General features: G+C 42.8%; 1 protein-coding gene across 1 annotated transcript; it reads right to left on the minus strand.

Moving 5' to 3' along the window:
* Positions 1-6,353: 6,353 nt before the first annotated feature.
* On the minus strand, positions 6,354-14,318 carry TMEM45A (transmembrane protein 45A). Its single transcript, XM_009324007.1, has 5 exons — positions 14,107-14,318; positions 11,671-11,883; positions 10,746-10,930; positions 8,385-8,530; positions 6,354-6,974 (listed from the first exon to the last, which is right to left on the minus strand). Exons 1-5 carry the CDS (start codon positions 14,294-14,296, stop codon positions 6,881-6,883), a joined length of 828 nt encoding a protein of 275 aa, XP_009322282.1. The 5' UTR covers positions 14,297-14,318; the 3' UTR covers positions 6,354-6,880.
* Positions 14,319-15,006: the final 688 nt, after the last annotated feature.

The following is a 15,006-nucleotide window of genomic DNA, read 5'->3' on the forward strand; positions in this document are numbered from 1 at the left end:
TCTTCAGACAGCCAAATGTCTTAACAATCTGCTCACAAAGGTTTTAGTTAAAGACAGGCTGTGCTGCCACACCAGTGACTGGTACTGGGACAAACCTCCAGGTGGGACAGGGCTGTTTGCTGTCCCTCTGGGCGCAGCTCTGTCTGGCTGGGGATCTGCCTGTCTGTCTCTGGTAGCCGTTGGGTTACAAATATGTCTCTTGTCCTAGATTTTTGCTCTCTCCGTGTTATTCTCATTAGCATGGAAAACAGAGAAGATCCTCGGTGCTGGGATCAGCACAGGGACACGAGGAGGGTGTGGGGACCGTGGCACGCAGACGATGGGTAGGAGGGAGTCCGAGGGTGGGAGGAAACAGCCATCTCCCTAGCACAGAGGGGACATTTGAGCCTTTTAACTCAATAAAATGCCAAACTGCAAATTCCCCCCCCCCCCCCCCCCCCGGGGGGGCCGGTGTGGGGACCGTGGCACGCAGACGATGGGTAGGAGGGAGTCCGAGGGTGGGAGGAAACAGCCATCTCCCTAGCACAGAGGGGACATTTGAGCCTTTTAACTCAATAAAATGCCAAACTGCAAATTCTTGGGTTGCACAGACACTGGCAGGCTTTCTTCATCAGAAGGGCAGAAATGGGACTCTGTGGGGCAGGGCAGCAGAGGTGCCCCCTTTGCCCGGTGAGAGCAGCCATGGGTGGAGGCTGGGTGGCACAGCTCCAGGACTGGCCCCTGCGTGCATCCCACTGCCCGGCCATCCCGTGAGCTAGGAAGCATTTGCAGAGTCGCCCAGGCAAGCCCTGGCAGCCTGACAGCTGTGTGGCCCAGCTATCTCACTGCTGTCGAACTGTTAACAACCGCAATGCTCAGCTGGAGAGAAACTTCTCCTCCTTGTCCTACTCACAAAGAACACTTAGTACCCTTGCACATGTTAATTACTTTACAGCCTCTTGCCATAAGCGGTTAAATGTTTGCTTTCCTAGGGCTAGAAGGGCCAAGAGTTTAAAACTGGGTCTAAGAGACACACAGGAAGATGCCTGTCCCTGAGCAGGACTTGTACAGAGCAAAGCAGAACCAAGCGTGAGTTGGACAGGCTGGATCTTGCAGATGGGGAAACTGAGTCACAGACTAGTTCAGCAACATTAAGTTAAGCTACATCCAATATAGCGCCAAGTCTGAGGTTTGCAGTGTATTAAAAGCATACCCAGCTTCTGAATCACAGGTCTGGGTCCTTTGCAGAAATGCTGCTAGATGATAGCAGAGACTTTGCATACTTTGCATACTTTAAATGACAAAGTAGGAAAGAAATAAGAGTTAGTTCTCGTGGTTACTGACATTGCGCTTTCTGTTCAATGGAAATAACATCCCTGCTTCATTCCTTTACATAGCTAACATCATCATGGACACCTTTGAGCAGCATGTTGTGTTTAGATATATCAAATACTGTGAGTCCAAAACTTTGGGTTGCAAGCCCAGGTTTGCAAATGGAAGACAGTTTGTCAACTAGGAATTGGAAGTAGGATTGTGAGCAAAAAAGATTGGGGACTTCTAACTTCACATGAATATTTTATATAAACCTTAAAGAAAAAAAATGGCATAAGGAACCAGATGGCAAAACCAAAACAAATCAATAAATACATCCTAAAGGATAGTACACTTTTATTTATGAAAATATTAAACCATGTTTATATGATAGAATAATCAAACTGAAAGAAAACCTTATTACTTGCAAATTTGTATATGTGATGTATCTGCAGGGAGACAAAACCGTTCTTGAGTGACTAGATATGTTTCTTCTGCTTTCCTCCATTTCTTTTAAGCCTTAATTAGAGCCAGATGTTTCTTATTTCCTTTCTTTTTTGTTTTCAAGCCTGAATAAAGTGCGGTGCCAGCAGTAAACACCATCTTTGACATTTTTTTATGTGTCAACTGCATCTGGCTGAGTTGGAGTCACAAACCGGTAAAATTCCAGCAAAGCAGTGCAAGCTTTCACTCCTGCTGTCATTCCCATTGGGAGCAGGAAATCAGCATTACTGCTTCTGGGGCTGCCTGCACAGGAGCCATATAAATGCCGGAGTGTGTCTGAAAACCTTGTCCCTGGTAAATAAAACTGGAGGCAGACTGGAATGCCGTATACCATGAACGCAGCTTCCCCTCCCATAGTCTTAGAGTGCTGGGAGTGATATCTAATTGCTTAATTCCTATTTGGTTGTATAGATCTGCAGTCTATTTTCTATTTCTTCTTTCTCCTCCTTGGGGAGGCAATGACTGGTAACCACAGTATGTAGACATAACCGTTTCTGCTCCAATTTCACACAAGCTTCATGTGACTTTGACCTCTTAGGTACCATCCCCTGCAGAATATTTTGTCATTGAATGGCAGTGGTCTATATGTGAGAGCTTTCTTTCTGAGTCAAATTGCAGAATATGCTCTAGTATTTATAACTATGTTTTTCAACTACTTTTTAAATGCATTTCCATTCTAAGAAGTGTATCAAATACAGAAATCCATGAACTACAACAATTACACAGCAAGGTGTTAGAAATTACTGTTCTGAAAAAGTCATCTGAGGACTAGTTATGCCTTATTTGACAAATATTAGGCTTTTTACTCCCACATATTTTGAGCAAGCACATATTTTGCCTAGAATAGATTTTAAAGGCAAGTGCCCGGCAGTTTTCCAGTTGTCTTTCTCCCTTTTAACAGATGCGCTGTTGTTGCGCAGTCCCTGGGAGTCAGGCTTGCTTCCACTACTGCACATGCTAAAGGGCTTTTTGGATAAAAAACTATGCTGTTTTCTTCCACTGACTTCTGTACCAGTAACTCCTACCCCAACTCTGTAGTTCAGAGGAAGTCAACCATGTGGGAGGAGGGCATAAGGTACCAGATACACCGAAGTTTTCTAGTGCCTCAGTTTTAAGGATGAATGAACCTGTAGGATTGAAATTCCTTGCTGCCAGATTTACTCTTAGTGCAAGCTAGGTTTAGATACAAGAAAAAAAAGTATTTATTTACAGAATATAGAACAAATATCACAGTTACTAAGCTTTACAGAGATGCAGATAACATAAAAGAGAGAAAGCCACATTTAACCCATTTATCCTCATGATAAAACTTTAATGGGTTCCTTCCCTCCAGTCAGGCAAACTCCTCACCTTACCCATGTGTGTGTCTCTATCGGTGGTGCCAAAGGAGTAGACGTCTACAGAACAACCGTTTCACGCAACAGGCATTTTGGGACTCTAGTTTTCTCCCAGGGATGCAGATGCCCATTAGTGCTTGGAGCACACGAGACGCAATGCTGGAGAGCACCATTGGTCTTCATTTCCTGTGAAGGGATTCCAGCTCCCACGCTCTGACTCCTCTCCGTGGTGCAAACCTTGGCACTTAAGTTAGGGCAAGCGGGTGAGGTTCAAAGCACTCTCTTGATCCAGACTAAAATGCTAGTGTAGGTGTCCCTGGTAGTGTGGTCAGGGACCCGGGAACTGCAGGAGCAGCCTTGCCTATAAGCTGCCAGCTCAGAGACCCTCTTTTTCCTCCAGGACATCTTGTTCCATTGTCCAGGGGGTGGTTTCAGCCTCCTTCCCTTTGGGCTACTGACTCCTTTGCAGCCTGTTGACAACATTGAGTGAGCTCTCTTGGGCCTAGTCAACGCCGTCCCAAGACCAGGCTCCCCATACCGTGCATGAGTGCCTCACCCCGACACCAAATGCAACTGTGAGGTCCCGAGTCATCCCCACGGGTGGAAACACCTTCTTATTGTGAGCCAAGCTGCTGCCACACACTGAAGCTGGTCTGTCTTACACAGAGCCAATGCCAAAATGTACGCTTTACACAATTGCCCAAATGGGATGGGGCATGCAGCCTGTGACCGGCTTCTCCTTGAGGTCGACCATGAGAGTAAGCAGTCATGCTGGTGATGTGGTTAGAGATAGCTGACCACAGCCCCAACCCCAGGGGATACAGTGACATTGGTATATCTGATTTTCTAATGCAAACTGGTTGATTCCCCAGCTGGTGTATTTAAAGCTATTTCTAGATTTTTAAAGTTTCTGACCGGTAGTTTTCAGAAGTCTTATGCGACTCTTTCAGATTTGTGAGCAACCAGATGAAATGGGAAATCAGGAAGTGCTGACTTTCTCTCCCTTACCTGGTCCTGGAGAAATGTAGAAGTTTTCTTATGTACAGGTAAGTGTATCCCACCCAAAGTTCTCCATAGTTGACAAAAAAACACTATCAAATATGTAGCAAAGAGGTATCAAATCCATGGAATGATGAAAGCAAGCCATGGGACTGTAATCTGTAATGAATAATCAATTTGTCCCCAAAATGCAGTCTGAGAGCGGCCAAAATTATCTGCTACTTTTTGTCAGATATGGTCCCTAGTTTTAATTTTAGAAAGTGGTGAAAAATATGAAAAGGACAAAATCTGTAATTGCCAACATTTCTTCAAGTATCTCAGTGTCCTGGTTTCGGCAGGGATAGAGTTGGTTTCCTTCCTAGTGGCTGGTACAGTGCTGTGTTTTGGATTTGGGATGGGAACAGAATTGATGGGGCACCGATGTTTTAGTTGTTGCTGGGTGGTGCTTACACTAGTCAAGGACTTTTCAGTTTCTCGTGCTCTGCCGACTGAGAAGGCTGGAGGGGCACAAGAAGCTGGGAGGGGGCACAGCCAGGACAGCTGACCCAAACTGGCCAATGGGACATTCCATACCATGGGACGTCATGCTCAGTATATAAAGCTGGGGGAAGAAGAAGGAAGGGGGGGACGTTTGGAGTGATGGCGTTTGTCTTCCCAAGTAACCGTTACGCGTGATGGAGCCCTGCTTTCCTGGAGATGGCTGAACACCTGCCTGCCCATGGGAAGCAGTGAATGAATTCCTTGTTTTGCTTTGCTTGCGTGCGCGGCTTTTGCTTTACCTATTAAACTGTCTTTATCTCAACACACGAGTTTTCTCACTTTTACCCTTCCAATTCTCTCCCCCATCCCACTGCGGGGGGAGTGAGCGAGTGGCTGCGTGGTGCTCAGTTGCCAACTGAGGTTAAACCATGACACTCAGTTTTTTCTTTCAGAATGCATTTTCATCTTAGAGCAGAAAAAGGTGGTTGTTTTTTTTTCTTTAATGGAAAAAGGGAGAAAAGTCAAATAAAATCCTAAATATTTTTATTATTAAGCTTGCCAAAACAGAAAGATCCCATTCATGGAGTTCTGTTTACTTGGCTTGCTGGCTGCCCCATCATGTATGACACAGGAGACAAGATCCAAATCTGGGACCTCTTTTTTCCATAGCATTTGACTTTTGAGGATCTGTGAAGCTCTACTGCCCAGACCTCAAAAAGAGTTGTTTTCACCTGTGTTGTAAATGACAATTAAATAGTAGAATCGAGGGAATTTGACAAGGCAGCACTGACCTTTCCTGAATTCGAGTGCAACTTGTTCAAATGTCTGGGTGGGCTATGAGAGTAAGATGTCTATCCCACCCCATCCTGCCCCATAAATGGTTATATTTTTTCCCCTGAAAACATGACAGACATCTTACATGAATAAATCAATTTTATTTAAATAAAATTACAGGCATATCTTGTCTATTATAAGCTACCGTATAGTTTTTCAAAGGCACCGATATTTAACAATAATTTAAATTTTCTTGAGAGCAGCTACCTTTTTCTGAGTGGCGTTTGTAAACTTGTAAGACTTCCTTCCACTCATTCAACTCAAGCAAAATCTGTTGCTAGTGAAATGCCAAAAGTTGTACCTTTTTCATCATAATAGGTACCTTACTGTTCCTGGGCATCTCTTCTGAACAATGCTTGAGAAGAACAGGTCAGGTGTTCTGCGTAGCAAAACCCACGCTGAAACGGGGTGTTTCTTTCCTTTGTGGCACCAAAAATACATCAGGCACAAAGCCCCGCTATGACACTCACTCTGCATGTACTGTAAGTATTAAAAACTAAATCCAGGAGACTACTCTTTCTTTGAGGTTTCAGGATCTGTTTTCCCTTGTATTTCTTCAAGCTTAATAATGCAATGCCACCTTCTCTTACACGAAGAGAGAGTTTTTGTAAGAAGCCTGCCCTACAGTTCTGTGTCACAGACTGCATTAGCCTCCAGGTTGGGCTTCTTTAAAGGCATCTTTGCTAAGCATGGTGGCACCAAAAACAGCAGATGCGTCTGATGGGCTTATTCATCCAGTTCTCTGATCGTTTACAGGAGATTCACAGCAGGGAGACAGAGGGAGATGCAGGTGACACCTCTCAGCAGGCTGAGACCTGACACCTCTTTGGTCCTCCTACCAAGCCTGGTAGTGTCTCTGCGGGAGTGAACACACTACACACTCTTCAAGGAAACAGTGAATGGGTTTGCAGTGAGTGGTTCTTTCCATTTAACATAAAGCCACAAGCAGAGACACGAAGGTGTTATACAAGACAGCCGCAAGACTCTGATTTTTTTGTCTTGTTCTACTGTTTTCCAGGTCTGCAGAGTTACTTATGCACAGTTACTTGCAGGGCAACAAACATGCTTATTTGGACACCCTAATTATGGAAACTTAACAGTCCATTCAGCAGCAGCTGGAAAACATTTTGCTTAGCTTTTAATGAGGCAAACACACAGACTTCATCATGCCACCTCATCCAGTCCAAGTGTGTCTAACATTAGTCTGATTTTCTTTGAAGTGTGTGATAAGCAAGGTACCAGTTGACACCACAAATGGATACCAAGCTTACCCTCCGCAAATAAAGATGTAACTGTGTAGATGTAGACAGTACTCGGGTGGTGATATTTGCATAGCAAGTTGTAGAAAAGAATGAATAAGATGGCAAACAAATCTAGAAATGAGGTATCAATTAGCCTAATGGTAGAGCAGGTAAACTAGTCAAGCCACATTCATACTAAATTTCATCTTCTGACTCCTGATCTCGTTCAGATGTTTTCAATAACCCCATTTCCATGGACTGAGACTGTTTAACCTTTGAACGAACTGCCCTGGAAACAACAAAAAAAAGAGTTGTTAATAGTAACTCAAAGGCTCATCTGGCCATTTTTACATGGTAAAAAACTGTTTTAACTTCACATCTCATTGGGGAATTAGGGTGATTGATTTATGAAGACTTGAAATGGGCCACTGTGGAAGACATTGTAAAGAGGAGATAGTGATTTCAAGCAGAATCTGGGCAGAATTTAACCCCAGGCCTTAATTGTAGATACCTGTATTTTAGCACGAGTGACCGCTATACAATGCGAGCATGTACCGTGACATTAGTATGTGCTACCTTTAACAATACCACCTGTATGTACTGCTTGTAAGAGCTTGTTCCTATGGACACGTCTAAGAGTGTACACCTTAAGCAAACCTCAGTGTAACATCTAGAAAGTTCAGTGTTGTGCAGGTACAAGACCGATAGCCGAGTTCGCTTGGAAGAGCACTATAAAGCTGTGAAGAAGAGTGAGTCTGGCCAACCTCCCCACGGACGGGAATTCTGCTCAGTGTGCCATGATCAACCTGGGGGGGCTTGTCTGATGCTGCAGCAGCTGTCGTTCCCAGCATCAGAAGGGATGTAAGATTGCTGTCACCTTCTCTATAGTTGCCATCCTTTACACAACAAACCAGTTACGCAGCCTTGAGTGTCAGTGCCTTTTGGACTGAGATCCAAAAAGACATGGCACCTCTTCGGTGCAGAGCAAGACTGCAAGAACTACATATGGCCAAAGCATGATTAAATAGGGCTATTAGGATGGTAGGGGTAAAGCGAAGGGTGAGAAGCACGTTTAGGACAGTGCAGGCAAATGCTTGGTAAGGTCCTGCGGGCAGAAGGTGATCACACATGGCAGAATCAGGCTCATTTTTACAACCAAGTTAACTCTGCAGTTGGAATTTTGTCAGGATTAGCACTGGGCGGTGAAGAAAAGGGCTAATTTTAGAAATTATGGGATGAAACTGGCTAGTGAAAAAGAAATCAGGTCTAATCACAGGAAATTGCTAGCAATGAAACCTGTCCAATAATCTTCAAAGTTAAGTCATGAAGCCTGCTGACTAAGCCAGTTGGAATCAGTAGAGATGAGCACTGGGAGAGAAGATGTTGTAGGAAAAAAGGTCTCTCCTCCTTATAACTTTTCATGCGCTTACAAATGTGGAAGACTACCAAAAAGAGCTCATTTTATGTGAGAAGCATTATGCTGTCAGAGCTGTACTTTATGAATGTTTTTCCCCTTTCTACTGAAGCAATGAGTCATGTTGTCTTCATTGATTAGCAATATCTATTTTTATTTTACCTTGCAAGACAATTAATTGCTTTGTGGAAATATTTTGATTTGTCAGTGAAACTTTTCTAAAAGAAAGCTCCTGCTAGACTAAATAGACAGGTCTCCAAAGTTTTAGCGTTTCAAGTAACTTACCAGCTGACGATTGTGTAATTCACTGCAAGTATAAGAAAAGCAAAGGCGTAATGCCAGCAATAGCACATGGTCAGGAACATCATATTGGTATGATCCGTCTGATTCCACTCTGGGCTCCCATTTGGAGGATAAAGTACAAAACCAATCTATAATAAAATAAAAGATATTTAGCAAACATCATTTGACGTATATCCTATGCCGTAGCATGTATTATGCTACCCATCACAAGGCAGACATTTCATTTTTTTACAGTGCTGATTATTTCTGTGATTGTTATTAAAAACAATTTTGCAGTCACACTCAGATGCGATGGATCATTTTACACAGTTTTGTGAAGAAATGCTTTTGAAGATGCAGAGCCAGTCCCAGAGACCCCCCTGCTCTTGCCCAGCGAATTAAGGAGCCGGCCCAACAAGTCCTGCAGCGATCACAATTACGTACTGTACTGTAAGGAAAGGGGCTGGTGCTCAGCCATGTGAGGTCTGAACGGCAAGCACATCACCAACCAGCAAACCTGCCCAGCCATTTGCACTGACTCGCTTCTTCCCAACAGCATCTGGGAATGTGTTACATGGTTGAGAAGATGAATAATAAATTAATAAATAAGGGGGAGCCATAAGTCTATTTCTTCTGGGTCATCTGGGGAAAAGGTCAGGTTTTGAAATTGGGTAAAAACGGAGCTTTCTCACCGAAGGCTATAAGTTCGTGTGAAATACATAGCTGATTTGTTTATTCAGAGCTGGGAAAGATCAAATTCAGATTAATGCATAAGCTGGGAAACTAGTAATCCCATGGCTACACAGGGGTCTGCCTTGACAAGCACCAGTCCTCTGTACTGCCTAGTACTCTTCAAAGTCACCGCTTAGCAGTTTAGCTGAGAATTTAGGAGCTGGGAAGAGGAGGAGAGGAAGGAGGAGGGGAGGAGTGCATTTTGCATCTCCATGCAGAGAATTCAATGAATGAGGGTGTTGATGATGCAGAAAGAACGTCCCTTTACCTTTTACAAATTTGTCATGCTGCAGCCAGTATGTGGTTTTCAGCCACACATACGGTTGAAGTCTGACGCAGGTGTGAAAAAAGCCATACTTAAATCTCTTGCATTTTTAGTTCTTCAATTTTTTACTTTGAAACAAAAAACACATTGTCTCCAGAGCTAAAGAAATAATTTGTTCTAAAATTAGACTAAGCAGACAACAAAGAATAAATGGTTGCATCCAATTCCTCTTATGCAAAGCTTCTTAAATCACCGAAGAAAAGTTTATAAACAAGAAAATAAAACACCAAGTGCTGCAGCGCTAGGTTCTTGAATTCACTTATAGAAAAAACCTGCCGTTTTGGAGGTCTGTCTTCTTGCCAGAGCAAGTATTTAAATATTTGATTTGGTGCTGAGTGTCCAGTTCTCCTAAGGAACAGCAAATGTTTTTATTAATCGTGTCTGGCCAGCATATAAAAAAGGGAAGCCGGTCTAGACATGCCGGAAAGAAAAATGACTGGAGTGACCTCAGTTCTCCACTATAAGATGAAACACACATCGGCACTAGCGCTCCTACTTCTTTGTTACAAGATTGCAGCAATTCATTAAATTCTCTCTCTCGTTTGACAGCAGAGAAAGGGTCGCTATCTATCTATTAATTGGATAGAATCACAAGTAAATGAAGGCATGGCAGCTACATTTTGAAGAGTCCTTTTGGGAGCCACATCCCTGAAATATAAAAGTTTGGGCTGTTACTTCTTCTGCTCGATTTCCCGAACACTGGACAAGGAGGAGGCTTTACATCACTCAATCTCTTAATGCGAATCAGGAGCTCAAATACCTTTTAAACCTAGGTTGCCACTGTTGAAACGCTTTTTAGAAAGTAGAAAGAGGCAGCCAACATGAAAGATAATTTGCGCCTTCGTTCCTCTTCACACAGTGTCAACGGGTGCTTTGCCTCACCTGTCCAGTACGCCGCTGGGCATTTCCTCGCTGCTCCGGCAGCTGACAGTGGGGACTGTCTTCGTAAAGAACAGTGTATATTGCCGGGCTGTAAAATCACTACCATTTAGCTGGCGAATTTTGAACAGGATGTTACAGAGATCAGAGGGGATGTTCAATCACAAGGGAGAGCTCAACAAAACCACCTTAGCGTTTTTATTGATTCAAATAAAAGACACTAGAGTTAAAATGGCTGCTTCGTCTGCAGAACAGGTATGATAAATACTTTTATCTCTTTAAAGGGACATTAAGAGTGCACTGTTTTCTATGAGTCCTTTGAGGACTGTGTTTAAAAGACATATTATATCAGCTGTGAAACATCTGCAAAGGGGTAAATGACTGATTTTGGTGAAGGAAGAAATTCCTAAGGCAGAAAAGTGACCTACCTGCCAGAACCAACTGCCTTGTAATATGCAGAGGCTTGTACGGAGCATCTCTAGCACAATACTGCCACGGAAGAAAACTTCCAGAAATATGCAAACAGCAGCTCCAAAGATAGCAAATAGCAATAACTGATGCACATGAACATCCAGCATGGCTCTCCCATGAAGATGGTAGCAAAAGAGAAAACCTGGAATAAATTTAGTGATCAGTTTAAGATATTTTCTTCTCTTGTAATCTCCCTGCATCTGCTTTTAGAAAACAGTGAACCTTTAGTATTTCTCTTTATGCCAGTATCACCTTCTCAGTTGAACTGAGAGTAATTTTGTAAGACTGATGCCTACGTACTGTGTACTCCCACTCTTGAGCTCAGACCAGGAAATTGCATGGGAAGCTGTAGCTCTGTCACCTTTCGTTTAAAACACATTAACAAAAAGTCTCATTCATCTGTCTCTGCAGTGTAACAAGAGGGATGCTATGAGATATACTGTGCGTACAGAAAACATAAACTGAGTGTGTCTCCAGGGCAATTCCAACATGTGACTGCTGTGCAGGTAAAGGCACTCACACTGGCTTTAGCTAACAAGTTGCGTACCATGTCAGTACACACATTGAAGCACGTGCCCCAGCTACTGAGCTTACCCAAAACAGGCTTGTGCTGCTATTTTCATAACATTTCTGTTGCTATCTGAGCCAGTTAGGAAAGCGCAGATACACCTCTACAATGTGTGATCCTGCTCTGGGCTGCAGTGCAGACAAACCCTCAGCAGTTTAAAGAGGGCCAAGACTGATCTTTTTTGAGCGTTTCAGGGCGTTAAGCACCCAGCTCCTGCAGGCTCATTCTCTAAGGCTGATTTGAGATTCCCAAACCAAAGACTGATACCCCTCTGCAAGTTCCACACGCACCTCTGCAGGGAGAGGTAAACTGACCTTCAATAAATACTGCTAAGGAAAGCATCATCCTGTCCATGGCCACTGGCAATGCGTTGGTCCCATGAGCCACGATATCAACCAACCCTGAAATGCCATAGAAGAGGTACATGGTGGCATGTTGCCAGTTCATCAAGTGATCCCAGTGCTTTTCCTCATAATCATACAACTTCAGATGAGGTCCATCGGGAACAAACTGCTCGGCCACCATTCCTGCGCATGAAACAACAAGTATAACTATTTGTCCTGGTGCTTAAGGTACAGACTGATGATAAGTCTTTACACAAACAATAGAGACAACAATATATCCCCATGAACCATAACGCCAGTCAATTTGGGGTTTAGTCTAGCTGCCTGAGGATTGCTCTGGGTGATTGCTATGTTTTGCTCCCTTCTGCCCAGTTCAGCCATTGCCAACAAAGTTTTTAACATGTTGTCCATATTCAAGTGAAAATGCACAGAGGCCTCAAAGATATTAATTTTATACAAATTTTTCAAGAAAATAGGCGGTGGGAAGAGGAGAGATGGAATAAGTTGCTTTGCTGAGAGAAAGACCACAGAGTGAGCTCAAGCATATATTAAGCATCACATAATCCAGAGAGGAGAAAGCCAGAGGAAACCAGGCTTCAGCTCCACTCCTGGTGGGACTATTTACATCTTGCAGTTTCCAGCAGTGAAAATGGAGACAGCTATTCTGTGCTGCTTTTTTTTTTAAAAACAATTGCTATTGTAGTAGTCCTCTGACTGAATTTTTCAGCTGCCTTTCCCAGTGGTTCAAACATGAATATAACACATGCTAAAGTCCCCAAAAGAAAGATTTGCCATTTCAGTCCCCTGCAATATGCAGGATAGCAGAGTTCAGACTCTTAATTCAAAGGGGATTTTTCCTATAAAGCCATAAAAGGAAATCCCTTCACCATGCAGAGTTATTAAAGGTCCCATGAGAATGTATACCGAGTTAGTATTTGAATTGCTGCTCCACCGCCTCCCTTACCTTGGCCCCTCGGTGTCTTGCTAAATAGCTGCAGTACTCCAGCAAGGGGGAAGCTATTTTTAGATACTTTATATGATCAGAGAAGTTTGGGAAGGGTTTAAAATACGTTATGCTTTAAAACGTTAAAGTTAATTATGTTGTTTATAAAGTGTGGGCCAGCATCCTGCTGTATAAGTAGATATGCTGCAGAGCAAATGCAGTGGGTTTCCACCTTTATTTCAAGTTTCCCTAACACAGAAACAGCAGGTTTTACTCCTTCTGCTGCTTTTACTGTTTGTCGTTGCCAGACTTTCTTGTCCACGTTTTTGACTGGAATTGAAATTACCATACATTAAAGTAATAGTTTTTTGTTTCAGGGTGAAAATAAAAGCACTAGATGAGTGTTTTAGCTGCCCAACTACCTCTAGACACTGACTGGGAGATTTGTAGGGAAGATGTCCCCACTCACACCTCAAAATGAACGCTATAATTTAGGTTTTGATAATTTTTTAAGGCGTATCAAAGTGTATACTGTACACACAACATCAGTGCTGATGTATCATAACTGGTACAACTCCCAGAGGGGAAGGAAAAAAGCAAGAACAAGATTTTGGCACAGCCTGTACCTTGATTAGAATCCAGGCAACTCTGAGCATCTAAAGAAGGGTAGATAGATAGAATCTAAAAATCTAAAAATACTAAAAATTAAGATCCTTTTTCAACTTGAGAGCCACAGTGCTGAGCTCCCCAGGTCCCCTGTTATTTAGCTTGCTTACTCTATAAAGGTAAATTGCTAACATGCAGCAATGCTGTATGTTAACATACATACAGCTGCTGGAATGTAAACAAGAACTAGGCACTTCTAGTCGGCTGCACCGCTCACTAAACCATCCCCGTGGGTTTGTACCCAGGCCAGTCCACAGCAGAAGGAGAAACAGCCCCCCACCCCATTGCAACAGTCCTGCAGCAATAAGATCTCGAGTTCAGTCTTTCTTTGTGAATATTTTCACTTTTGAATTACATTAATGAAGAAGGATCTGCATTTACATATTTTATCAATAACTCAGTGGAGACTATTGACATCTGAGATAGCTGGATTCAAAATAGAAAAGCAACACCCCCACAGTCTGGTGCTCCCAGTCTGCATGAAAGAACCCCTTGCCTAAATACCTTCTCTCCCTCCCTGAAGTAGTGAACAGCATATGAACACTCAGATGGACCAGCTGTGAAGTAGTCAGGGGACCTTAAAGAAGCTCCAGAAGAGCACTATGGATGGGAACCATGTTAGTCGTAACTATGTAATTAATAGCAGTAGCCCCACTAGTTCTTAGATTCATGGTGTTTAAAGGACAAAATACCAAAACACGATGAGATATGTTTTATCAGAGAACAAAATTTAAAAAAAAAAAAGGTGTTAAAAGGCACAGCCTTTTTGTTGTCTGCACCAAGTCCACCTTACTTACCAATCAGGGCAAAGACAGCTTTGATGATCCCCTCAACAAACTCCAGGCGCTGAAATCCTGCTCTGGAACCAAGGTAGCAAGCGTTCTTGTTTTTTCGACAGGCGTACTTCAGTGGATACTTCACTGACCACCACAAGCCAAAAAGAAGGAAAAAGCTTCCAGGGAGGGCATGCCCTTTGAAATTGCCCATGGTTTTCTGCTAGGCAATACCTGAAGGTGAAACAAATGCAGATCGATTACGGGAATAGTAGGAGAATTCTGTGGGTTATAATTTTAAAGTATCTCCTTGCATAGATCAAAAGGGTGTCACTGAATTAAGTGCTCACACTTTATTTAAAAATAAATTTAAGTACTTATCTTCCCTGGCTGTTCAAAACACCCAGCCAGTTTCATAGCTTTGCAGAACAAGAGTAAGAGACCCAACTGCAAAGCAGCTGACCTGAAATGCAGACCTGGCAGTTGGCAAGTTAAGAGAAAAAAAGCCAGAGTACACTATGTCATGCTGTTGAAGTTGTACTAGTAAAAGAGAGAGCATAAATATTCACAATTTGGTTCTTAACCTTTAGAGAGGGTTTTATGTTTCTTTACTCCACAAACAGAAATCAAGACAATACCTGACTGAAGGAAAAATGAATTGTATACAGATCCGATGGGTAACTATTCACTAATAAATTGTATTTTGTATTTCAATCCGGATGTCTCATTATGATTTACAAACATGAAGTCATTCTCAATATTTGATAGGTGAATTATGCACCTACAACTAGATGCATATTATCAAGTACATCAAGCGCACTGAGTGATAAGGTTATTAGTTGGTCAGTGTTACACAGTCATTTAAAAGCAGTGCCACTAATAAAACCTAGTAATTCTGGTCATCATCCCAACTTCTAGGAGAGT

Source organism: Pygoscelis adeliae, unplaced genomic scaffold, assembly GCF_000699105.1.
Source record: "Pygoscelis adeliae isolate BGI_AS28 unplaced genomic scaffold, ASM69910v1 Scaffold55, whole genome shotgun sequence".
NCBI classification, from domain to species: Eukaryota; Metazoa; Chordata; class Aves; order Sphenisciformes; family Spheniscidae; genus Pygoscelis; species Pygoscelis adeliae.

Bases quoted from the DNA above. Each gene is read 5' to 3' on its own strand.
- TMEM45A (XM_009324007.1), bottom strand. From the start codon at position 14,296: ATGGGCAATTTCAAAGGGCATGCCCTCCCTGGAAGCTTTTTCCTTCTT. The intron at 10,931-11,670 runs GTCAGTTTACCT...AATTTATTCCAG, and splicing joins CTTAGCAGTATTTATTGAAG to GTTTTCTCTTTTGCTACCAT. The intron at 6,975-8,384 runs GTAAGTTACTTG...TGTTGTTTCCAG, and splicing joins AATTACACAATCGTCAGCTG to GGCAGTTCGTTCAAAGGTTA.